Source organism: Bos indicus x Bos taurus, chromosome 27 (genome assembly GCF_003369695.1).
Source record: "Bos indicus x Bos taurus breed Angus x Brahman F1 hybrid chromosome 27, Bos_hybrid_MaternalHap_v2.0, whole genome shotgun sequence".
Classification (NCBI taxonomy): Eukaryota; Metazoa; Chordata; class Mammalia; order Artiodactyla; family Bovidae; genus Bos; species Bos indicus x Bos taurus.
In genome coordinates, this window is record NC_040102.1 from 26631567 (window position 1) to 26658496 (window position 26930).

Sequence of the window (26930 nt, forward strand, 5' to 3'; positions counted from 1 at the left end):
CAGTGTGAATGATTACTACAGAATTACAAGATTTTATAGTTGTTTTTATAGAGTTGTTTATTATTTGCAGAAAACAATTTTCTGGAAGTTTTGCAAATGATCTACTCTGTATATAGCAAAACTTGTTTTCCAGTTTAATAAAAATGTGTTTTAAGATTAAGAATAGACTCTTTTCCTATGTGTGTTGTGTATATATACACATACTTTGGGATTAGCTTTCAACTTTCCTGTTAAGGGCTTTGGATTTGTGGCACCAGTTCAGTTCAGTTGCTCTGTCGTGTCCTACTCTTTGTGACCCCACGGACGGCAGCACGCCAGGCTTTCCTGTCTATCACCAACTCCCAGAGCCTACTCAAACTCGTGTCCACTGAGTCGGTGATGCCATCCAAACATCTCATCCTCTATCGTCCCCTTCTCCCACCTTCAATCTTTCCCAGCGTCAGAGTCTTTTCCAATGAGTCAGCTCTTCACATCGGTGGCCAAAGGATTGGAGTTTCAACTTCAGCATCAGTCATTCCAATGAGTATTCAGGACTGATTTCCTTTAGGATTGACTGGTTGGAGCTCCTTGCAGTCCAAGGGACTCTCAAGAGTCTTCTCCAACACCACAGTTCAAAAGCATCAATTCTTCAGTGCTGAGCTTTCTTTATAGTCCAGCTCTCACCTCCATACCTGACTACTGGAGAAACCATAGCTTTGACCAGACAGACCTTTGATGGCAAAGTAATGTCTCTGGTTTTTAATATGCTGTCTAGTTTGGTCATAACATTTCTTCCAAGAAGCAAGCGTCTTTTAATTTCATGGCTGTAGTCACAATCTGCAGTGATTTTGAAGCCCCCTCAAAGTCTGTCACTGTTTCCATTGTTTCCTCATTTATTTGCCATGAAGTGATGGGACCAGATGCCATGTCTTAGTTTTTTGAATGTTGGGTTTTAAGCCAGCTCGTTCACTGTCCTCTTTCATTTTTATCAAGAGGCTCTTTAGTTCTTCTTCGCTTTCTGACATAAGGGTGGTGTCATCTGTATATCTGAGATTATTGGTATTTCTCCCTACAATCTTGATTCCATCTTGTGCTTGAACCAGCATGGCATTGCATGATGTACTCTGAATATAAATTAAATAAGCAGAGTGACAATATACAGCGTTGATGTTCTCCTTTCCCAATTTGGAACCAGTCTGTTGTTCCGTGTCCGGTTCTAACTGTTGCTTCTACACTTGCATACAGATTTCTTAAGAGGCAGGTAAGGTGGGCTGGTGTTCCCATCTCCTGAAGAATTTTCCAGTTTGTTGTGATCCACATAGTCAAAGGCTTTCGCGTAGTCAATAAAGCAGAAGTAGATGTTTTTCTGGAACTCTCTTGCTTTTTCTGTGATCCATTGGATGTTGGCAATTTGATCTCTGGTTCTTCTGCCTTTTCTAAATCCAGCTGGAACATCTTGAAGTTCTCGGTTCACATACTGAAGCTTCACTTGAAGAATTTTGAGCATTACTTTACTAGCGTGTGAGATGAGTGCAATTGTGTGTTAGTTTGAGCATTCTTTGGCATTGCTTTTCTTTGGGGTTGGAATGTAAACTGACCTTTTCCAGTCCTGTGGCCACTGCTGAGTTTTCCAAATTTGTTGGCTTTTGAGTGCAGCACGTTCACAGCATCATCTTTAGGATTTGAAATAAATATAAGCTTATTAATAACCATTAACATTTATAAAATGCCTTGCAATGTGTCAGTCAGTTTAGTTCAGTCACTCAGTCGTGTTTGACCCTTTGCAACCCCGTGGAATGCAGGACTCCAGGCCTCCCTGTCCATCACCAACTCCCAGAGATTACTCAAACTCATATCTCTTGAGTCGGTAATGCCATACAACCATCTCATCCTCTGTCATCCCCTTCTCCTCCCGCCTTCAATCTTTTCCAGCATGAGGGTCTTTGCAAATGAGTCAGTTCTTCAACATCAGGTGGCCAAAGTATTGGAGTTTCAGCTTCAGCATCAGTCCTTCCAATGAGTATTCAGGACTGATTTCCTTTATGATTGACTGGTTGGAGCTCCTTGCAGTCCAAGGGACTCTCAAGAGTCTTCTCCAACACCACAGTTCAAAAGCATCAATTCTTCAGCGCTCAGCTTTCTTTACAGTCCAACTCTCACACCCATACATGACCACTGGAAAAACTATAGCTTTGACTCGACGAATGTTTGATGGCAAACTAATGTCTCTGGTTTTTGATATGCTGTCTAGGTTGGTCATAACTTTTCTTCCAAGGAGCAAGCGTCTTTTAATTTCGTGGCTGCAGTCACCATCTTCAGTGATTTTGGAGCTCCAAAACATAGTCTGTCACTGTTTCCATTGTTTTCCCGTCTATTTGCCATGAAGTGATCGGACCGGATGCCATGATCTTAGTTTTCTAAATGTTTAGTTTTAAGCCAACTTTTTTACTCTCCTCTTTCACTTTCATCAGGAAGGCTCTTTATTTCTTCTTCACTCTCTGCCATAAGGGTGGTGTCATCTGCATATCTGAGGTTTTTGATATTTCTCCTGGAAATCTTGATTCCAGCTTGTGTTTCATCCAGCATATATTTTATCTTACAACATATAATGCAGGTGGGAGTGCTAACATTCGAGTTGTTAGTTCTGATCGACTGAACCATAGATCTTCCCCAATGCCAGACTTTGCTGATGATTCAAAGAGTACAGGCAAGCACGAAGTGCAGATGGAATATTATTTTCTTTTTGGTTTTTGGAGGAACCCCAAACTCTCACACACAGATTCTAAAAATTTCCTTTTCTTCTGCATTAGTACCAATTTATGATTTTGGATTAGCAAAATAGTTTTGAGCAGTTAAAAAACAATTGCACAAAGGAAATTGTCTTCATTTTGGAACTCCTCTCTGTTTTATATTATCTTTATTGTACAGCTTGCTGACTACCTCCCATTTTCCAGGAATAAATTAATAAATCCATCATTCCAAGCTTATTTATGATAAGCAATCTAGATAGGTTAGTTATATCTGGCTAACAACATTTTCTAGATAGATGCTCTTTGGTATTTTTTGGCTAGTAGATACCAGTGATAGGTGAGCCCTGTTGGCTCAGTGGTTGAGGTCTTCCATTCCCACTTCCTCAATAGAGTGAGTGAGTTACCTTCTACTGCTGTTAACCGTTTCCTTCTCAAGGTGTAAGAGTGAGTTTGTTCTGTATGCCAGATTTGTTTGCCAAAGTAATCTTTAAAAATTTTCTTTCATACATTATTAGTGTTATCAGTTTTGGGGGTTTATGCTTGGGAAGAGGAGAACTTAATGGATACTTGCTGGATGCTGTTTAATTTCTTCAGCATTTATAATATCAATAGGGATGACAAGCTAACCCCTAATCATAAAGAGTTGCTTTGATTATTTCATGTTGATATCATGTTTCATCATAAGAATCTTCAGGTATATATTAAAATCTGCTGTGCGTTTACTAGAAATTTGAGATGTCAGGAATAAGGTTCGCGTTTGAAGAGTTTTATTAAGACCTTAAGGCCACTTCAGTTTATTGTGTAAAGTGACATGAGGAGATGGCTCTGTTTTACCTTTAACAGAGTATGTCATAGTGTTCCTAGTCTTTGTAATTCTGTAACCGTTCTTGAAGTGCAGTTTACGTTGAGGAGAGCCCTCAAAGCTCATAACAGATTTTTAAAAAATACTCCCAACGAAACTAGAGAGACTAGTTCACTTGATAGGCCAAGAGTGTAATAAAAACCCTTAATATAGAAAAGCTTTTCTGTCTTTTCAGGTAGATTTGTGAACAATTTAACAGTTTCATGAGTTTACTTAGATCTTAGGCAATATGATAAGAAAATTAAAGTTATCAAAAATTTATAAAAATTTATATACCCAGAGATTCTCATTGTGAATGAGATGAAGATTGTTTTCTGAAGAGATCAAAGTCAGAGAATAATAGAATTTAGAAACTGCTAGAAGCTTAGAATTTAGAACTCTATTAAACTGCCTCACTTATTTTAAAAAGAAGAAATACTAAATGAATGGCTTAGAGCTAGCATGTTGTTTCTTTTGCGATTCTGGCTCTTACATCCTGTGTTTGGGCCCAGATGCCACAGCTTACTTTAAATATGTATGTTTGGCTCTTCAGTCAGGTTGATTGGTCTATCTGTGGGTTTTCTTACAAAGACTGGGTTTATTAACAGAATAATTGTTCTTTGGGTTTTGCAACTAGGACCTTTTAAAGATGAGTGAACAAACGTTGGAAAGAGGAGGGCAGCGGAAACTTCCTGATTGGATGTCTGTGCAGAAGAGCTATACAGTAGAAGAAAAAAAGGTATGCAGTTCATCAGTAATTCTTTCAGATGGAAAATTTAATGTATATTTGACTGTAAACTGAGTTCATCCTCACACTTATAAACTTCAAGCCATTATTTACTTTTAGAGTTGTTGTGAATGAACCAGAACCTAGTCATTGAATGGATGAGTGGAATTAAATTTTAATTGGGTTTACAATATAAGAATTCTTATTCTGTTTTCCCTTTTTATCTAGTTCACATGGCTGGCCTTGCCAATTTGTTCCAATTCAGATTGTAATTTAGACAGTATTTATTTTGGTGAATTTTTTTATGGTCAAGTGAATTTTAAGTCCTGATGGATTTAAGCTTCACCAACCAGTCTTCAATATTTTAAGGCAACATTATTGCATCTAGAATACTAATATAATTGCAGAAAAGTATTAACAAAATAAATGCTTTTATGAAAATAGGGTAGAAGTTTGCAAGTAAATTTGTTAGAAAAATAATTTTACAGTAGGTAGCTTCATCTTTGTTAAATTGTCCATATGACTCATTAATCTATAAAGCTTTAGTTGATAAAACTTAGAGCTATTAAGTTGCCATATTTCAGTGAATTTTATTATTTCAATGAATATTTATTATTTAATGTGACTTTTATTTGTGCCTTTTTGGAATTTTGTTTAACTCAAGGCATCTGTTCGGAAGAGTGTTTTGGAAGATCACCTGCCCTTCTTAGAATTCACTGGATCCACTGTGTACAGTTATGAAGCTAATGATTGTTCTTTGCTCTCAGAAGATATTAGGTAAAGATTTAAATTTCCAACTTTCATTTGAATTTGAACCCTTAGACTATAAGCCTTATGGTAGTATTTGTAAGTGTGCTGAGTTTTATAGTGGAGGTGTGTTTAGTACATAGTTATACATGTAAAATATCACTAATTCTACTTTTTAAATAAAAACTTAAAATTTCTGAATTAAATATGTAATGGCCCTGTTTGTTCATTAATAAACCTTTGTATTACTTTAGCTAATTTTTAATCTTTTCAATACTTAAGATATTATATATAGAATTACTGAACACACTAGTTTAGGAAAAACATGCAAAAGTTATTCAACCTCTAAAACGTCCCTTTCTATTTCATTAAACATACCAACATTGTAATATTGAATAGTGACTATGACTGTCTCTGTTGCATTTAATTAGCAACAATTATAGCAAATGATCCTTTAAAAGAACTTTAAAAATGATTATTAATATTTTTTAAATTGTCAAATTAGTTTTCTCTAATAATCCAGTCTGGACATCTTTTTCGGGTGTTAGTTCTAAAAGGTCTTGTAGGTCTTCATAGAACCGTTCAACTTCAGCTTCTTCAGCGTTGCTGGTTGGGCATAGACTTGGATTACTGTGATAGTGAATGGTTTGCCTTGGAAACGAACAGAGATCATTCTGTCGTTTTTGAGATTGCGTCCAAGCACTGCATTTCGGACTCTTTTGTTGACCATGATGGCTACTCCATTTCTTCTAAGGGATTCCTGCCCACAGTAGTAGATATAATGGTCATCTGAGTTAAATTCACCCATTCCAGTCCATTTTAGTTCGCTGATTCCTCGAATGTCAGCGTTCAGTCTTGCCATCTCCTGTTTGACCACTTCCAATTTGCCTTGATTCATGGACCTAACATTCCCTGTTCCTATGCAGTATTGCTCTTTACAGCATCGGACCTTACTTCTATCACCAGTCACATCCACAGCTTTGGCTGCATCCCTTCATTCTTTCTGCAGTTATTTCTCCACTGATCTCCAGTAGCATATTGGGCACCTACTGACCTGGGGAGTTTCTCTTTCAGTATCCTATCATTTTGCCTTTTCATACTGTTCATGGGGTTCTCAAGGCAAGAATACTGAAGTGGTTTGCCATTCCCTTCTCCAGTGGACCACATTCTGTCAGACCTGTCCACCATGACCCGCCCGTCATGGGTGGCCCCACAGGCATGGCTTAGTTTCATTGAGTTAGACAAGGCTGTGGTCTGTGTGATTATTGACTAGTTTTCTGTGAATATGGTTTCAGAATGTCTACCCTCTGATGCCCTCTCGCAACACCTACCGTCTTACTTGGGTTTCTCTTACCTTGGACGTGGGGTATCTCTTCACGGCTGCTGCAGCAAAATGCAGCTGCTGCTCCTTACCTTGGACGAGGGGTATCTCCTCCCAGCTGCCCCTCCTGACCTGGAACGTGGAGTAACTCCTCTCGGCCCTCCTGCGCCCGCACAGCCACTGCTCCTTGGACGTGGGGTTGCTCCTCTTGGCCTCCACCCCTGACCTCAGGCATGGGGTAGCTATGATAGGGGACTGTAACGCAAAAGTAGGAAGTCAGGAAACACCTGGGGCAACAGGCAAATTTTGCCTTGGAATACGGAATGAAGCAGGGCAAAGGTTAATAGAGCTTTGCCAAGAGAACACACTGGTCATAGCAAAAACCCTCTTCCAACAACACGAGAGAAGACTCTACACATGGACATTACCAGATGGACAACACCAAAATCAGATTGATTATATTCTTTGCAGTCAAATATGGAGAAACTCTATACAGTCAGCAAAAACAAGACCGGGAGCTGACTGTGGCTCAGATCATGAACTCCTTATTGCCAAATTCAGACTTAAATTGAAGAAAGTGGGGGAAACCACTAGACCATTCAGGTATGACCTAAATCAAATCCCTTATGATTACACAGTGGAAGTGAGAAATAGATTTAAGGGGCTAGATCTGATAGATGGAGTGCTTGATGAACTATGGAATGAGGTTCGTGACACTGTAGAGGAGACAGGGATCAAGACCATCCCCATGGAAAAGAAATGCAAAAAAGCAAAATGGCTGTCTGGGGAGGCCTTACAAATAGCTGTGAAAAGAAGAGAAGTGAAAAGCAAAGGAGAAAAGGAAAAATATAAGCATCTGAATGCAGAGTTCCAAAGAATAGCAAGAAGAGATTAGAAAGCCTTCCTCAGCGATCAATGCAAAGAAATAGAGGAAAATAACAGAATGGGAAAGACTGAGATCTCTTCAAGAAAATTAGAGATACCAAGGGAACATTTCATGCAAAGATGGGCTCGATAAAGGACAGAAATGGTATGGACCTAACAGAAGCAGAAGATATTAAGAAGAGGTGGCAAGAATACACAGAAGAACTGTACAAAAAAGATCTTCCGGACTAAGATAATCACGATTATGTGATCACTGACCTAGAGCCAGACATCCTGGAATGTGAAGTCAAGTGGGCCTTAGAAAGCGTCACTACGAACAAAGCTAGTGGAGATGATGGAATTCCAGTTCAGCTATTTCAAATCCTGGAAGATGATGCTGTGAAAGTGCTGCACGCAATATGCCAGCAAATTTGGAAAACTCAGCAGTGGCCACAGGATTGGAAAGGATCAGTTTTCATTCCAATCCCAAAGAAAGGCAATGCCAAAGAATGCTAAAACTACCACACAATCGCACTCATCTCATACGCTAGTAAAGTAATGCTTAAAATTCTCCAAGCCAGGCTTCAGCAATATGTGAACAATGAACTTCCAGATGTTCAAGCTGGTTTTAGAAAAGGCAGAGGAACCAGAGATCAAATCGCCAACATCCAGTGGATCATGGAAAAAGCAAGAGAGTTCCAGAAAAACATCTATTTCTGCTTTATTGACTATGCCAAAGCCTTTGACTGTGTGGATCACGATAAACTGTGGAAAATTCTGAAAGAGATGGGAATACCAGACCACCTGACCTGCCTCTTGAGAAACCTGTATGTAGGTCAGGAAGCAACAGTTAGAACTGGACGTGGAACAACAGACTGGTTCCAGATAGGAAAAGGAGTACGTCAAGGCTGTATATTGCCACCCTGCTTATTTAACTTATATGCAGAGTACATCATGAGAAACGGGCTGGAGGAAGCACAAGCTGGAATCAAGATTGCCAGGAGAAATATCAATAACCTCAGATATGCAGATGACACCACCCTTATGGCAGCAAGTGAAGAGGAACTCAAAAGCCTATTGATGAAAGTGAAAGAGGAGAGTGAAAAAGTTGGCTTGAAGCTCAACATTCAGAAAACGAAGATCATGGCATCCGGTCCCATCACTTCATGGGAAATAGGTGGGGAAACAGTGGAAACAGTGGCTGACTTTAGTTTTTGGGGCTCCAAAATCACTGCAGATGGTGACTGCAGCCATGAAATTAAAAGACGCTTACTCCTTGGTAGGACAGTTATGACCAACCTAGATAGCATATTGAAAAGCAGAGACATTTCTTTGCCAACAAAGGTCCGTCTAGTCAAGGCTATGGTTTTTCCATTGGTCATGTATGGATGTGAGAGTTGGACTGTTAAGAAAGCTGAGCACTGAAGAATTGATGCTTTTGAACTGTGGTGTTGGGGAAGACTCTTGAGAGTCCCTTGGACTGCAAGGAGATCCAACCGGTCCATTCTAAAGGAGATCAGTTCTGAATGTTCTTTTGAAGGACTGATGCTAAAGCTGAAACTCCAATACTTTGGCCACCTCATGCTTAGAGTTGACTCATTGGAAAGGAGTCTGATGCTGGGAGGGATTGGGGGCAGGAGGAGAAGGGGACGACAGAGGATGAGATGGCTGGATGGCATCACCGACTTGATGGACATGAGTTTAAGTGAACTCCGGGAGTTGGTGATGGACACGGAAGCCTGACATGCTACAATTCATGGGATCACACAGAGTCGGACACAACTGAGACACTTAACTGAACTGAATAATCCAGTCTAAGACTCTTCAAACATTTTACAAGGAGAAGTAGTAGGAGATTCCTTCAAATCTTTGATGTTAATATACTTGTATATGTATATATTTTTAATTACAGTTTACATATTGGACTTCCGTGGTGTCTCAGACAGTAAAGAATCTACCTGTAATGTGGTAAACCTGGGTTCTTTCCCTGGGTTGGAAAGATCCCCTGGAGAAGGGAATGGCTACCCACTCCAGTATTCTTGCCTGGAGAATCTGCATGGACAGTGGAGCCTGGTGGGCTACAATCCATGGGGTTGCAAAGAGTCAGACGTGACTGAGTTTAGGACTAAGCATAAACATAGCACACATTGGCTTGAAAGAAGCAGAGGTAAGTTGTTTATTAATGGTCTCCTGGTAGATGTATTGTAGAAAGAATGGTCAGGTGAGCTTACTCCCACTGTAGTTCACTGGCTTTTTTTGGGTCTCATCAAATAGAACTAAGTTTGTCTTACAGAGAAAATAAAATCTGTTGTTTATGATTATGTATTAACTCTACAATGACAACCCACTCCAGTACTCTTGCCTGGAAAATCCCATGGACGGTGGAGCCTGGTAGGCTGCAGTCCATGGGGTCACTTAGAGTCGGGCACGACTGAGCGACTTCACTTTCACTTTTCACTTTCATGCATTGGAGAAGGAAATGGCAACGCACTCCAGTATTCTTGCCTGGAGAATCCCAAGGACAGAGGAGCCTGGTGGGCTGCTCTCTATGGGGTCGCACAGAGTTGGACACTACTGAAGCGACCTAGCAGCAGCAGCTACCGTCTTACCTTTAACAATGCTATAGTATGTCCTATCTGAAGGTAATAAGCCTAAGTGTCTTGAAGGGTGTAGTTCTGATGAATTGTGTTTTATGGAAGGTAAGCAAGTAGTTTGGTTTTTTTTTTTGCTTCACCTCATTCCAGGTTTTCAGCAATTTGATTATGATGTGCCTTTGTGTAGTGTGGTTTGTGTTTGTCTTGCTTGGGTGTTCAGTGAACTTGTTGGATCTGTGGATTTATAGTTTCATCATGTTTGAATAATTTCTTCAAATGTGTTTTCTCTTACATCCTGTTTTTCTCTTTTGCCACTCTATATGCGTATAGGTTACATTGCTTAATACAGCAGCTGTGTTCTTGGTCATGAGCGTCTTTGTCTTTAAAATTTTTGATTCTTTTTTTCTCTGTGCTTGGGCTCTGTCTGCAAGTTCCCTTGTTTTTTTTTTTTTTTTTTTTATTCTGTAGTATCTGATCAGCTATTATGCCATCCTGTGAATTTAAAATCTTGTTGTATTTTTCATGCCTTGAAGCTCTATTTGTTTCTTTTTAAAAATACCTTCTATTTTGGCTCTTACCATATTCGTATTCATAAAAAGCAGAGACATTATTTTGCCAGCAAAGGTCCATCTAGTCCAGGCTGTGGTTTTTCCAGTAGTCATGCATGGAGATGAGAGTTGGACTATAGCGAAAGCTGAGCGCTGAAGAACTGATGCTTTTGAACTGTGGTTAGAGTAGACTCTTGAGAGTCCCTTGGATTGCAAGGAGATCCAACCAGTCCATCCTAAAGGAGATCAGTCCTGAGTGTTCATTGGAAGGACTGATGTTGAAGCTGAAACTCCAATACTTTGGCCACCTGCTGCAAAGAGCTGACTCATTTGAAAAGACCCTGATGCTGGGAAAGATTGAAGGTGGGAGGAGAAGGGGACGACAGAGGATGAAATGGTTGGATGGCATCACCGACTCAATGGACATGAGTTTGGGTGAACTCCGGGAGTTGGTGATGGACAGGGAAGCCTGGCGTGCTGTGGTCCATGGGGTCGCAAAGAGTTGGACATGACTGAGCAACCGAACTGAACTGATATTCATGTTTTCTTTTAAATCTTTGAACATATTCAGCATATTTATAAAATAGCTGTGTTAATATACTCTTCTATTAATTCCATTATACTAATTATTTGTCTATTAAATGACTGTTATCCTGCTTATAAGTTATGCTTTCCTGTTTCTTTTCTCATGACTGACAATTTTTGATTAGATGTTATGATCTCACCTGGTTGAATGTTAGATTTTGTTGTCTTCCTTCAAAGAAAGGAGCTTTGCTTTGTTGGGCAGTAAAGTCACCTGAAAATCAGTTTTACACTTTGAGGCTTAGTTTTAACTTTTTTAGGCCAGATGTCAGTAGCCTTTATTCTGGGCATGATTTAGTCTGTAATGGGTGTGACCTTTCTGGAGTCTTTGGTGACTGCCCCAGGTGATCGAAACGAATCTCTCTACTCCAGTTTTGCAGAACTCGATGCCTCTTACCTCTGTATAAGCTGCAGGAGTTGTCCAGATTGCAGTTCCCTGGTTTTTCTTTGTCCAGCCTCGTAGTTTCTCTCTGTGCTTGCGTGTCGTTTCCTGCCTAGCTCCCTCCTCCCCAGGACTCTGCCCACACCTTCCAGCTGCTTCGCCTCTCTGGCTCTGAACTCTGTCCTCCCAATTCCGTGCTCTGCTGTGGACTCTCCTTCCTGTTCTGTTGTCTAGAATGTTCCAGGAGGAAATCTGGGGCAGCATTTGGGTTTACACTTGATTTCCTCCCCTCAGAGAGCATAGTCCTGTAGCTCCTGTTGTCCAGTGTCTGGAAACTCTTGTTTATGCATTTTGTTTAATCTCTATTGGTTCATGGGGGAAAGTTTTTACTGATCAGTGATACTTCATCTTAGCCCAAAACAGAGGTTGAGTTTTTAAAAATTTATGAAATAGGTTTTTCACTTTTAAAAACTATGAAGCAGACAGATATAAGCAATAATTTAACACGCACCCATAGTCCTTCCACTAGCTTTGTCAAACCTTAATCTTCCTTTTCTTCAAATCTTTATTAAGACAAAACAATAAAATACAGCTGAAGCCTCGTGTATGCTCTTTCTGATTCTCTTTTGCAGTCCTCTGAGTTAACTTCTATGATGAGTTCAGTGTTTAGTATTCCCTCACATATTTTCTATAATTTTCATAATTTAGTGTCCCCGTCAATATATATACTATTACTTTGCCCATTAAGAAACTTTAAAAATAATGCTATCAAACTCTGTGTATTCTTCCACTTGTCTTTTTCACTCAACACTTTATATTCTTGTGAATTTTTCTTTTTGGTTTGGTATGTGAAGTTCTATTTAAACTTTTACATAGTATTACGTTGTCTCAGTATATCATAATTTATTCACTCTCTTGTTGATGGAAATGTAGTGTTTCCATTTTTGCTAGTCAGAATAGTATTGCAATGAACATTCTTAAACATTTCTAATTATGCACATATAAGTTTCATATGTTTATGAGAAAGTCATGTCAGGTCATACAGTTCATACATCTTTAGCTAGATATCGTCAGAGTTTTTTCCAAGAGGATTATCAGTTTAAAAATTCACCAGTATGTGAGTGGTCCCATTGGCAGCTTTCTTTATCAGCATTCAGTATTGTGGAGCTTTAATTTTTGTTAGTCAGATAGATGTGAAATTGTAAAGGTTCAATTTACATTTCTCTGACTTCAGAGGAGATTTTGTGCCTTCATGTATATATTTGAATGTATTGGCCATTTGGATTTCTTTTGGGGAATTACGTGCTCAGTCGGTCAGTTGTGTCCGACTCTCTATGACCCCATGGACAGTAGTAGCCCACCAGGCTTCTCTGTCTATGGAATTTTCCAGGCAAGAATAGTGGAGCGGGTTGCTGTTTGCTACTCCAGGGGATGATCTTCCCAATGCAGGGATTGAACCCCCATCTCTCGCGTTGCTTGCATTGGCACTCAGATTCTTTTCCACTACACCACCTGGGAAACCCTCTTCGGGGAATTACCTGTTCATATTCCCCCCCCCCTCCCTTTTTTTAAACTGGATTATTTATCTTTTTTGTATTGACTTTTCAAGGAATTTTTTAGTATTGGGTTGGTGAAAAAGTTCATTTGGGTTTTTCTGTAACATCTTGTGGAAAAACCAGAATGAACTGTTTGGCTAACCCAATATTTTCTGACTTATCAGTTGTATGTATTACGATATCCTTTACAGTCTGTGGCTTGTCTTTTAACATGTTAAATGATGTCTTCAGTGATGCAGAAATTAAAATTTTAATTAAATAACTTATTTTATTTTCCCCCCTTTAGCATGAGTCTCTCTGATGGAGATGTGGTCGGATTTGACATCGAGTGGCCACCAGCGTACAAGAAAGGGACACTGAGCAGAGTGGCCCTCATTCAGCTGTGTGTGGCAGAGAGCAAGTGCTACTTGTTTCATATTTCTTCTATGTCAGGTTGGTATCTCTTGTATTTGTTTCATTTTTATATGGTAGATAATTGTATTATGTCAACTTTGTCCATATGAAATTAAGCTCTTGAATTAACGGGTGCCTCTCTCATCACCTTATATTTAAGTATTTATATTTTAAGTTTTCACTCATATCCCTGTTTTATTTAATTTTCATGTCATATCTGTCAGTCAATGATGATATTAGTCCTGTTTCACAGGGTGGAGAACTGAAGTGCAGAGGGGCTAAATGTTAGTGATAATACAGTTATTAGCATTTAAATTAGTTGTTTTTCTTGTCATTTATCAGTCAGGACTTTTTGCTTTAGGTGAAAAAAAAAGCTCTCAAAAACATTCAAGGTAAGTGTTGCTTTCTGAATTTAAACACAAATTTAAATATAAACATAAAATGTGTATGAAGTAGAACATAAATTTGTCATGTTTGATAGAACCTATGGAAATAAATATTATATATTATATAAATATTATATAAACATTAATATAAAAAATTATAGGTTTCCCTCAGGGACTAAAAATGTTGCTTGAAAATGAAGCAATTAAAAAGGCAGGTGTGGGAATTGAACAAGATCAGTGGAAACTTCTACGTGACTTTGATATCAACTTGAAGAGTATTGTGGAGCTGACAGATGTTGCCAATGAAAAGGTAGACATAATACATATATTATTTTCAGAATAAAAACAAAATAAATTTGTGTTTACAGAATGTCCCTTCTGACTGTTAGATATTTTTTTTGAGAGCATATTTTAAGCTACGTAATGTTTTTAGAAAAAAAGAAGTCCCTAATGCATGTCTCATAATGAAAACTTTCAGTTCTAATCGGTTGCCTTAGCAAATAGTTTCTTTAAGCAAGCACCCTCTCCCATATTTAGTACTGTTTCACTTTGTTTTATATATTTGTGAATTTAATTATTATATTTAAAGTTTCTCTCTTTAACCCATCTATATCGATATCCCCTGTTTTTTTTTTGACGTGAACATAATGCAGCTTTTGTGGTGTGATCCTCTTAGTGGAAGTTTGACCATCATTTCCATGGCCCATATTTCATATATTTTATTAATGTAGTCATTTAAGTTACATTCTCACGTTAGCCAAGTGTTCATTTGGCTGAGAAGTAGGAAAATCACCAACCTATTCAACTTTTGTCCATGAATGATACTTTGACAGTCCTAGAATTTTAATACCTACATTGAGGAAATGATAGAATTACATTCTTGTAAGGTAGACTGCAAATGAGGTTTTTAGAGACTGGAAATCTACTAAGGACTATCTCTGCCTTATATTTTGGTGTAACATTTTCAACTTTACATGTGACATGGTCGTTTGGTATCGGTTAGAAATATCTAAGAATAAAAGGAAAGAAATAACTTCTCCTGAGTTGATTTTTCCATTATTTTTAGCTGAAATGTATAGAGACCTGGAGCCTCAATGGTTTGGTTAAATACCTCTTTGGTAAACAGCTTCTGAAAGACCGGTCTATCCGCTGTAGCGACTGGAGTAGGTTTCCCCTCACTGAGGACCAGAAAGTCTATGCAGCCACTGATGCTTATGTATGTACCAAAGATCTTTTTCAAAAATTAATTTTTATTAGAATACAGTTGCTTTACAATGTTATGTTAGTTTCTGCTGCTGCTGCTGCTAAGTCGCTTCAGTCGTGTCCGACTCTGTGTGACCCCATAGACAGCAGCCCACCAGGCTCCCCTGTCCCTGGGATTCTCCAGGCAAGAATACTGGAGTGGGTTGCCATTTCCTTCTCCATATGTTAGTGTCTACTGTATAGCAAATGAATCAGCCATACATATACACACATCCCCTCTTTTTTGAATTTCCCTCCCATTTAGGTCATCACAGAGCACTGAGTAGAGTTTTCTGTGCTCTACAGTAGGCTCTCATTAGTCATCTGTTTTATACTTAGTAACCATGAAATTAAAAGACGTGTGCTCTGTGGAAGAAAAGCTATGATGAACCTAGAAAGTGTATTAAAATGCAGAGATATCACTTTGCCAGCAAAGGTTCATGTAGTCAAAGCTATGGTTTTTCCAAAATAGTCATGTATGTATATGAGAGTTGGACCATAACGAAGGCTGAGCACTGAAGAATTGATGCTTTTGAATTATCAAAAGCTGGAGAAGACTCTTGAGAGTCCCTTGGATAGTGAGGAGATGAACCCAGTCAGTCCTAAAGGAAATCAATCCTGAATATTTATTGGAAGGACTGATGCTGAAGCTGAAGCTCTAGTACTTTGGCAACCTGATGCAAACAGCCGACTTGCTGGAAAAGGCGCTGATGCTGGGAAAGATTGAGGGCAGGAGAAGAAGGGGACGACAGAGGATGAAATGGTTGGATGGCATCACTAACTCAATGGACATGAGTTTGAACAAACTCTGGAAGATAGGGAAGTCTGGAATGCTGTAGTCCATGGGGTCATAAACAGTCGGACACGACTTACCAACTGAGCAACAACAAATCAACACTGTATATATGTCAGTCTGAATCTTCATTCATCTCATCCCCCTCCTAAGATCTTTAGACTACAATCTATTTTCTAAACTTTATAATAAATTACCTTATAAAATTTTTATTGTATAAACTAAAATGTTTTAAGTCAGTTGGGCATTAAAAATGCTTAGGTAGAAATTTAGTGAAATTGTTAATTCTAAATATTAATTAGCAAGTATCAATAGATTGTAATGCTTGTTATTTTTATCATCATGAAGCAAAAATAATGTCCAATTTTTATGTGAAAAAAAATGAGTTCTTTGAAAACATGAGAGGACAGTAAGCTCAGACTGAATAAGCACAAATGGTGTTGATGATGTATTTGATTATAAGCCACTTCAGAATAAAAATAACTACAATGCAGTTTCTGTATCAAAACTGGCCTTATTTCTTACAGTTATATTTAAAATGCAGTAAAAATTTAGAAAATTGGCCCCACAATTAGCTCTCCACTGCTGTTAGTCAGATGATTTTTATAGTTACCTATTTGTACATAGTGAAATTAGGGCTTATCGATCTATCTATACATACATATGTATATATAGCACTCTTTTCTTTTTCCCTAAAAGTCTTATTTTATGGCCTAATAGACTTTTCCCCCCAAGCTTGTACTTTTATTTGTAGATTAATATCTTGTTTCTTTTCTTTGCATCTATTTTTAGAAATGGGAGCTGCTTTTATTTATAACCAGAAGAAAATTCATCTGTGTGGGGGAAATAAAAAGATAATTTTCCTTTATATTTTGTTTAAAATAGAAAACTTTTTGAGAACTAATCCAAGTTCTGTAGCATTTGTGAGTCATGAGAACTCTGTGTGACTTGATTGTTCCTATTTACAGTAGCGAGCTGGGGGACTGTGTATACACTGACCAGCGGCTCATAATGAGATGATGGGAAATGGACATCTGTATCATACGGTTGTCTCGTACTTGATTATATTTTGTTAGATTCTGTTTATAAGGTATTTGATTTTGGTACTTGCTCATAATACTGGAGGTTAAAATGAGAAAATTTTTATTTTAAAGCTGTGTCACTTTCTCCATTCTCACAATGGGTGTGGTGAGTAAATGAAGACAGTTAGATCTTTGTTTAACTTAAAGGGCTGCATTCAGCTTCTTGGCTGCTTTGGGAATCATTGTTTTTAATTTTTGTAAAGGTGAGGCATCAAATTTTATTTTGGTGATTTTAGCATACTGTTTTCACCTTTCTGTTTTCCTACAGGCTGGTTTCATCATTTATCAAAAATTAGCAAATTTGAGTGATCCTGTACAAATATTTGTCAAGAGTAAAGGTATGTTATGGTCTAAAAATAAAAGGTAAAATTTGAATTTGCTCATGTGTGAGGTTAAGCTCCAAAAGCACAAATTTTCTCACATGTGTATTTAGCATTATTACAGCGTGTTGGTTGTCTGAGGATCAGGATGAGGTCTGCTTGGCCAAAGCTTAGGGTTTCAAGCATGTTACTGTGTCAAAGCAGCACTTACTACTTATCCTTTGTAGCACTGCTGTTCATGAGGCTTCTAGAGTTGGGATTTTGTAGCTTGGAGAACATCAGTGATACAAACAGCCGCCTCTCAGCCTGGAGATTATACATCTTTGCTATAAATATTTGGGCTCCGTGGGTGGCACAGTTGGTAAAGATCTGCCTGCCAATGCAGGAGATGGGAGATTCGATCCCTTGGTCGAGAAGATGCCCTCGAGAGAAGGCAATGGCGGAAGGAAATGGCAACACACTCTAGTATTCTTGCCTGGAAAATTCCATGGATAGAGGAGTCTGGTGGGCTGCAGTCTGTGGGGTCACAAAGAATCAGACATGACTGAATGACTGAGCAGAGTGCTCTGGTTTAAATTTCTAAATTTTCCCCAGGATGCGATAATTCTGTTTTTTCTGCTAAAAGAATGGCCACTTGCAGCTTTCAAGTTCGGCCCTCAGATCTCTTGCTAGGTCAGTGATGGCAGATCTGCTTATATAGTGTCACGTAGGCCAGTGGCGGAATCCCAGCCACGTGACCTGGAATTTACTTGTTTCCTGTGTTTGGGAAGTGAGTGATGGCATAATACCTGTTTCACAGAGTAGCTGTTGAACTCATACTAAGCACCCATACTGATCTCTGTATAGTTGTTATTCTTGTAGCTTCCTTTTAGAGATTTTAAATAATTGTGTTTGTGAAGGGTTTAGTTAAATGAGGTGATTTTGCCAAACTTTTAAAAATATGGCATGACCTCCTTATAAAAAATTATATAATATCCTTCATAGCTGTTATTGAGAAGGAATCCATACCCTCTGTGGGTGACCCTCCTTTACACGTTAAGGAAGATTTCTTATACTTTCTCTCGTTGGAAGGCCACATCTGTTGAGTGCCTGCTGGCTTTCTGTTGGCAGTTGTATGGTGGCTGGAAATTACCTTGATAACTGAGGCAGATGATATGTTTTTGAAGCTGGTGTAGAGAACAATATATAAGAGCTTATTTAACTCAGAATTCAACAGAGGGATTCGTGATTTTCTGATTTTGTAGTTTACAAGATTGCTTGTAGGTTACACTTGCTATTTTGTGTCTGATGAAAATGCTTCTGAGGACTGTAAGATATTTCTCAAGTAAAGTAGCATATGTTTTATAAGTTTTTATGGAAGTCCTGATTCCTGTCATTGCAATATTGCATTCTTTGACCCTCACTTTTATTCTCTGTTATGTTATTTGTTTAAGTGTGTTGTGACATCTGAAGGGAAATTACTTGACTAGGATTCCAGTGAATTATAACTAACATTACCATCCCTTTTTTTCCCTCCCTCCTTTCATCCCTCCTTCTTTCTTTCCTTTCTTCCTCCCTCCCTCCCTCCTTCTCTTCTTTCCTTCTTGTTACTAAACCAGCAGTGTCAACCTCACCTTTCTCAAATACAGACGTATATATAGATGATATTTTCAAATGATATTTTCAAAACTTTCGGTTTTTATTATGTTTTTTTTCTTTTACTAAAAAATAAAAGAAGATTAGAATATAATATTATTCAGCCCATTATAAATGGAGAGCCAGCAGTGAACAAGACAGGCATGATCTGTCTCCTGAGGGGGGAAACCTACAGCTTTATGGGGATATAGGTGAACGCCAAAAACAAGGGCACTGTAGGAAGATGAGGCTTATGATGTGGGGGAAAAAGGTGTTATGGCTGGCATATAGAGGTGCCCAGTGAATATTTGGAGGTATTAGAGAATATTTTCTGGAAGAAGTGATGTTTATGGCAAGATCTTAAATATGAGCAGGAGTTAGCTGGCGGAAGACTAGAGGAGGAGTGTCAAAGGCACAGGCAATGGCAGCTGCCCAGTTTCAGGAGGAAGAGGTGTCTAGGCAAGTGAGAGCAGTTTGCTACAGTCAGCTGTTGAACATGACAGGGTAAGGGATAGAGGAGAGGCAGGGGCTTTCATTTCCTCCTAAGAGCTGTTGAGAGTTTTAAACAAGAATGACATGCGTTACATTAAAAAAAGTAGAACTTGGGCTGTGAAGCAGAATATTGATTCTGGACGGCAAGGGTCACAGTGTGAGACCTGTTAGGGTGATGTGCCCATAATCCAAGTGAAAGGTGATGGTGACGTGGCTTGGCTTGGTTGCATTGTGAAAGGAGAGAAGTGGGTAATGCAAAGTACATTTAACAGAGCAGTAGAATCAACAGGATTTAATGTGACGGTGTGAGCCATGTGCACGGATCAGTCCTGTGTTGTCAGCGTGAGCAGCAGGGTTGAGAAACATTGAGGGCAAGGAGCCAGATTTGGGGTCAAGGGGTTGTACAGTTGATTCTAGACACGTTAATGGAAGGAAGCCTGCGAAATAGCAAAGTGGAGGTGGTGGCCAGTAAGCTCTTAGATATACAGCCTGTTAACTCAGAGGATGATTGGAGTTAAAGAATTAGGAGTTCTAGGTAAAGAACTGGGGCTAAGAGTCTCAAGGAACTCTCAGTATTCCATGTTTGTGTGAGGAGGGGAACCTAGAGGAGTTGCCGTGGGTATGGAGGGAAATGAGGAGGTGGACGTGCGGCAGGCCAAGTAAAGGACATGTGTTACAGAGGAGGGCGTTACCCACTGTTTAAATTTTCTTGCGAGTTTGAGAAACTGAGGACTTAGAGTTAGTTGTTGGGTTTGGCAATGTGGCAGTCGTTGGTAACCTTTTACTACAGCCACTTTGGTAGACTGGGTGACAAAAGACTGTATTGAGGGGACAGTGGTCATTGGGACACAAGAAAGGGAGGGAGGCTTGGGTACCGTGAAGGTCCCATAACCGGAGCCAGAATGGAGTAGTGGAATGACGTGGGTGGAAATTGCATTAGCGTGAGTAGAGGCCTGAGATCTAAGGAAAGTGAGAAAGCACCTGTAACATTTTTTTTTTTTTTTTTTGGTAAAGAAGCTTGGTTCAGAAAGGGACTATTTATTCATTTATTCATGTAGCAGATTTGTTGGAGGTTTATTAGGCATCAGGTACTGTACCACTTGCTGAGGAAAGTGCACTGAACCAAACAGACGAAACCTTCACTTTGTGTGTCTGAGTGATGGAATGAGCCACATGGATGCCCGAAGGGAGAACATAGAAGGCGTGAGGGGAAGAGAGAGCAAAGCTGTGAGGGACGGTGAGTGTAACCGAGATGAAATGAACAAGGGTGAGAGGAGTCGGAAATGAGGCCAGAAAGGTAGCTTCGGCCAGATAATTTGGGGCTTATAGGCTGTGAATCTGACTTCATATTTTATTAATTAAATACAAGGATGAGTGATGGGAAATACTTTAAGGATTTGAAGTAGCAGCATGATGTGATTAAATATTTATCTCAAAAGGATTTTTCTGGCTGCTACAGGAGGGTAAGTATTTAGGCAGGGAAATCGCTTTGGAGGCTATTATAATAATCCAAGCAAGAGATGATTGGATTGAGCTGGTGGCAGCAGAGGGGGTGAGAAGCGGTAGATATGTATATATTTGCTGATGAATTCTCTGTGGGGAGTGAGACATAGAGGTGTTTTGGTTGGATCCACTGAGCGAATGCAAGGGTCAGTCACAGTGAAAGATAATGAGAAGAGCAGGTTTGGGTAAGAAAAATCTGGATTCCAGTTTTGGTCACTTCCCAGATGGCTCAGTGGTAAAAGAAACCTGCAATGCAGGAGACACCGGTTTGACCCCTGGGTCGGGAAGATCCCCGGAGGGGAAAATGGCAACCCACAGAGGAGCCTGACGGGCTATAGTCCATGAGGTCGCAAAGAGCTGGGCACGACTGAGTGACTGAGAACACATGTGTGCTAAGTTTTAGATGTTTATCATCACCCAAGGAGGTATCTTAGTTGGGAACGTGATTCTGGAGTTTGGAGGGAAGACAGGTTGGAGCTGTAACTTTGTCGTCAGTATACAGATGGCAGTTAAGCTTGAGAAGATAAAATAGGAAGCGAGTGGAATAAAGAATAGAAGAGGCCCACATATTAGCATCAAGGGCACACCAGCCTCTAGAGGTCAGGAAGACATGGAGAGTATAGCAAAGAGGCCTGTGAAGGGGTGGTGATGAAGGAGGAAGCGTAGGAGGGGCAGTGTTCAGAAACCAGCCAATGCTGTGAGCTGGAGCAAGTTATCAACTGTTTTAAATGCCTCTGAGAGTTTGAGATGTTGCTGTTGTTCAGTCACTAAAGTTGTGTCCAACTCTTTTCGACCCCATGGACTTCAGCATGCCAGGCTTTCCTGTCCTTCACTATCTCCCGGAGTTTGCTCAAACTCAAGTCCATTGAGAAGGTGATGCCATCCAACCATCTCATCCTCTGTCGTCCCCTTCTTCTCTTGCCCTCAGTCTTTCCCATCATCAGGGTCTTTTCCAGTGAGTCGGCTATTCACATCAGGTGGCTAAAGTATTGGAGCTTCAGCTTCAGCATCAGTCCTTCCAGTGAATATTCCAATGAAAGAGTGAGATGAACAACTTGGATGAACTGATTTGGCTATGTGGAGGCCATTGTAACCTTTCCATGAACAGCTTTTGGAAAAAGCTCAGTGGCAGGCAGTCAGCTTAGGAGAAAATGGCATTAGAAAGTTGAAGACAGTGAGTGTGGACCGCTCTTTCTTTCAAGGAATTTTGCTGTAAATGGGAGTTGTGATACAAATTCGCAATTAGCAGATTGGTGGCGGGAAGATGAGATAGTTCTCTTTTTGTTTCTCTTTTCTTAGTGAAGTAAGAGACGAAGTTGTTCTCTGACTAAAAGGAGGGACAAGTGTTGGAGGTGTTGGAAGCATGAAGAGAAAGAAAGAAGTATGATACAGTCCTCTTGAGAGTGGGAAAGTGGGAAATGTAGAATAATTAACAGTCATTACTGAGGGTCCATGGGGTGTGTGCATGAATTGAAAGCAAAATATCACCCTCGTAACTGTGGTTTATTTTCGACTGTAGTCAACTGCTTGGGTATGGGCATCAAGTATGTGCCATGGAAGAAGAAAGGAACAAAAGAGTTGAGTCCACAGGAGCGAATGGTTAATATGGGTAAGGGAGGAGAGTAAGGCATGGGGGGTGTGGGGAGCGGCGAGAAGAAGAATGGGTGAGGAAAAGGCAGGAGGTCAGTGGGCTTGGTTCTGAAAATGCAAGAACTGTTGTATTGCAGAAGTCATGCTGGTGTTCAGAGGATGGAATGCTTGCAGTTGGCATTTTGGAAGTGATGACTTTATTGACAATTTTAAGATCAAGGGTATGGTTATGGGCTTCCCTGGTAGCTCACATGAGATATAAAGAATCCACCTGCAATGCAGGAGACCCCGGTTTGATTCCTGGGTCAGAAGATTCCCTGGAGGAGGGGAGGACAACCCACTCCAGTATTCTTGGGCTTCCTTGGTGGCTCAGACGGTAAAGCATTCGCCTGTAATGTAGGAGACCTGGGTTCGATCCCTGGGTTGGGAAGATCCCCTGGAGGAGGGCATGGCAACCCACTCCAGTTTTCTTGCCTGGAGAATCCCCATGGGCAGAGGAGCCTGGCCATCTACAGTCCATGGGATTGCAAAGAGGCAGACACAACTGAGTGACTAAGCATGGCACATGGTTATGGGAAGGGTGGCTGAGACCAGTTGAGGAAAAGATGGCTGGAAATGGAGGGATTGAGGAACTGAAAAGGCCACATTCTTAGGCAGAGAGTTTCTGTGAAGGTCGAAATCACTGAGTTATCACAGAAATAGAGGGAAGAAAGAGACAGTGAACCAAGTGCTGAAATCTTCAGTGATGTGATTTTGAGATCACAAGATAACTGCACCTAGTAGGAATAGCTGATGATGTAATCCAATGTCCAGTGCTTCAGAGAAGCTGGACTTGTTGAAGGACACAAGAAGTGGTGATGAAGGGTAGAAATCGTAAGCAGGGGAGGGGTTTGGGAAAGTGGGCAAGTTAGGTGGTGTTGGCAGAGACACTATCTCATTCATTTAGACAGAATGAAGCTGAAAGTTCGGAAGGTGATCACTTATGAATGAGAAAGGCTTGCATTTTATTTTGTGATGACTGGTAATGAGGACAGTGAGGAGTATCTGTCGGGTAAGGTTATTGCTTACCAAGCTGTTTTAGTAAGTAGCGTCCCATATGGTGGTGTGTTGGTTTCTGATGTTGAAACAGTGCAGGTGAGATCAGAGTCTCATTTCTACCTTCACCTTCTGCCAAGGTTGAGAACCACTGGGTTGTAAGATGTATGAATGCAGATCAGTTAGAATTTAGTCTAAAATTTTAAAGAACGGAAATTTGGAAGGGAAATAAAGTGATTGAGGTGATTTTGGGATAGGTTAAGGAAATCTTCTTGTTGCAGTTCATTTAAAGAAACAATGAAAATTTAAGCCCTAATAGTGTTCTTGCCACCCAATTCCAGTACTCTTGCCTGGAGAATCCCATAGATGGAGGAGCCTGGTAGGCTACAGTCCATGGGGTCGCTAAGAGTTGGACACGACTGAGCGACTTCACTTTCACTTATCACTTTCATGCATTGGAGAAGGAAATGGCAACCCACTCCAGTGTTCTTGCCTGGAGAATCCCGGGGACGAGGAAGCCTGGTGGGCTGCCGTCTATGGGGTCGCACAGAGTCAGACACGACTGACGCGACTTAGCAGCAGCAGGAGCAGCGGGGTTCTTGGCTGGAGAATCCCAGGGACGGCGGAGCCTGGTGGGCTGCCGTCTATGGGGTCTCACAGAGTCAGACACGACTGAAGTGACTTAGCAGTAGCAGCAACAGTGTTTAAATAAATATCTTTGCTTTGTAATTTGAAAATTAGTAATGATTCTTTTATTCCAGAGGAGGAAATACTACCTAGTGATGTGAAAAAACAATTGACTTCGATCTCCAAGGAGATGATGGATCTGGCTGAGCATCTTCCTGATACTTTTGGAAAACTGGAAAATCCACAGAGGTTAAATGTTTCTGTTTTTTTTTTTTTTTTTAATAAATTCTGTTGTTCTTATTGCATTTTTCTAAATACAGTAAAGAAGTTCATTAGGGTGGACTCATAAATTTGCTTGAATACATGCACACAGACTGATGTATAAATTTAATAAATCTCTTCTAATTGTGAAATTGTGCACAAAAGTTGGAGGCTTCTCTGCTTTGTAGGATACTTTACGAAACGAAGCCAAATAAAACTCTTAAGTTCATTTGAAGGAAACATTGAAGATTCACAGTGTTCTTTTTCTTTCTGTTAATGGGCATTTTTCATTTAATTATATTTATAATTTGATTACTTGAAATCAGTAAATAGGAGCAACTTTTAAACCTGTAACCTCATTTTTCTGGTTATTAAGTGATTATTATATGAGAATTCTATCTAATCAGTAGACTATTAAAACAAGAGGCATTTAGATTTTAAAGAGTGTTTTATGTAGCTGAAGCATTGAAAAAAAAGTGAAAGTGTTAGTTGCTTAGTCATGTCCACATGGACTGTAGCCCACTATGCTCCTCTGTCCATGGAATTCTCCAGGCAAGAATACTGAAGTGGATTGCCATTCCCTTCTCTAGGGAGTCTTCCTGACCCAGGGATCGAACCCAGGTCTCCTGCATTGCAGGCAGATTCTTTACGGTCTGAGCCAAGCATTAGATAACTTTTGATATTTGAATTGACAGGTATTGGACTACTGGTTGTTGTTGTTCAATTGCTCAGTTGTGTCCGACTCTTTTGCGCCTCCATGGACTGTAGCTCCCAGTAGCTACTTCTTGGAATCTGGCTTTGCTCTGTCCTTAATGGATGAATGACTCCCTTATAAAACCTCTAGAAACAGGAGTACTCTTGAACAGTGATTGAATATAACATGGTAATACAATTTTGAGGCTAAAATCCTTTGTAGAAATGTGAAGCAGTTAATTGAAATAGAATTCTGACTCTGAAAAAAATGCAATGTTAATGTATTCTTTTTTGGATGAGGTTTGTGATATATTTTGATAGATTTCAAAGTATGAGATAGAAATTCAGCTCTTTATCAAAGTAATTTTCCTCCTGGCAATTTGTTTTAGTAGTTGCTATGTAACTTTGAGAATATCTGAAATAAGTAACTGTCAAATGGGGAAAGGCACTAATAAAGCTATTTCATATTCATTTTTACATTTTTCCCTCCATGAAAGAATGCCATTTATATGAAAAATTACTATTCACATGCATTTCAGGTTTCTTTCTAGGAATTAAAATAACTATTGAGTATAAATTACATGTGCTTAATACTTTGCTTTATAATATCAAAGCTAAGTAGGTTTTCTTAAATTTTGAGAATGGGCAATATTGGATTCATTTTTTTTTTTAATTGGAATATAATTGTTTTACGATGTATTGTTAGTTTCTGCTATACAACAACATGAGTCACATATATCTCCTCCCTCTTAAGCCTCCCTCCCACCTCCCTGGATTCATTTTTAATAAAGGTAGATCTTATAAACTTTTAGTGGGTCAAAACAAGAACTAGTTAAGATCTTTTATTCCAGATTCTCTGAAACAAGTCTATGCTGTTGCTTCACCTATTTAGATACATCTCTGAACTAGGGTAGAACAAAAGAGATCTGTGAATAGCCAAAACACGTGCCATAAGCATGAATTCACATCCACTTAACTGCAGTTCCGGTGGAGTGCATGAGGCCGCATTCAGGGCATATTTGCTTTGCATTTATGACATAGTTTGACAAGCTTGGATGAATGCTTAACATGAAAATCAAGAATGGATAAGGAGTGACACCATAAACAATTAGTTTGGGGCCAAACACTCCTGACACTTAGTAAGCATGCAGGTTAGGTGTTGAGTGTAGAAGTACCTTGCTGTACTAGCGAGGAGCCCAGAAACTATAAGCATGAAGGGCATGAAGAGTGACTTTAATCCAGTGTGTCCTTTAAGTGAAGATCTTCTTATTAAAAAGCATTAAAACTTGTCCTTAGAGTTAACACAATTAAAGTTGAATTCACCTTTCTTAAATTTTTTTTTAGGGTTTCCCTACTATTGAAGAATATTTCAGAAAATCTGTATTCATTGAGGATGATGATGTTTGGCTCCCCTGAGAAGGAACTGAGACCCAGCGATAACTTTGACTTATTACCACTGGAAGAGCCAACTGCTGGTGAAGCACAAGAGAAACAAATTAGAGCACATAACATTTTTCCTGAAGTTGAAGATGAGGCATGGGATGCAACACCTGATGGTTTAATTGAACATGATGGAGAAAAGGTACTTGGAAATCAAATGAAACAAGAAGATGGATTTGAAGATGAACTGGAAGGCAAGAAGTTGGAAGAGAATACAGAAAGAAATTGTTTGATGTCATTAGATGTTACAGAAGAGGAACTCCAACTTTGGGAACAACAGGCTGAGGAAAAGCGTCTTACTGATGTTACTTGCACATCTCCTGAGGTACTGAATACAGTAAAGAGCAAACAGTTTTCATTCATGAAGGTGGTTGGCTGATTTTTTTCTATATATGGGCAGATAGTAAATATTTTAGGCTTTGCAGACCACCTGGTTTCTGCCCAGTTTTGCCAGTTTGGTGTGAAAGCAGCTGTAGACCAGCAGCCTGTCTGTATTTTAATAAAACTTTATTTACAAAAGCAAAAAAGTGGGCTGGGTTTGGCTTGTGAGCTGTTGTTTGCTACTCCT

At 39.6% G+C, this 26930-nt stretch overlaps 1 protein-coding gene across 8 annotated transcripts in view; it reads left to right on the forward strand.

Moving 5' to 3' along the window:
* WRN (Werner syndrome RecQ like helicase) overlaps window positions 1-26930 on the forward strand; it is a 126363-nt gene that overhangs the window by 18097 nt on the left and 81336 nt on the right. For 7 of the 8 annotated variants that reach the window (XR_003509020.1, XM_027529753.1, XM_027529750.1 and 4 more), the window contains 8 exons: window positions 4208-4309; window positions 4962-5074; window positions 13178-13323; window positions 13832-13980; window positions 14737-14886; window positions 17056-17125; window positions 24103-24217; window positions 26267-26687. Coding sequence is in view for 7 of the 8 variants with exons in the window: in XM_027529750.1 (XP_027385551.1) it covers window positions 4208-4309; window positions 4962-5074; window positions 13178-13323; window positions 13832-13980; window positions 14737-14886; window positions 17056-17125; window positions 24103-24217; window positions 26267-26687 (1266 nt within the window). In the remaining variant the exon portion in view is untranslated. The remainder of the gene's footprint in view (window positions 1-4207; window positions 4310-4961; window positions 5075-13177; window positions 13324-13831; window positions 13981-14736; window positions 14887-17055; window positions 17126-24102; window positions 24218-26266; window positions 26688-26930) is intronic. The other variant, XM_027529756.1, reaches the window with a different exon arrangement.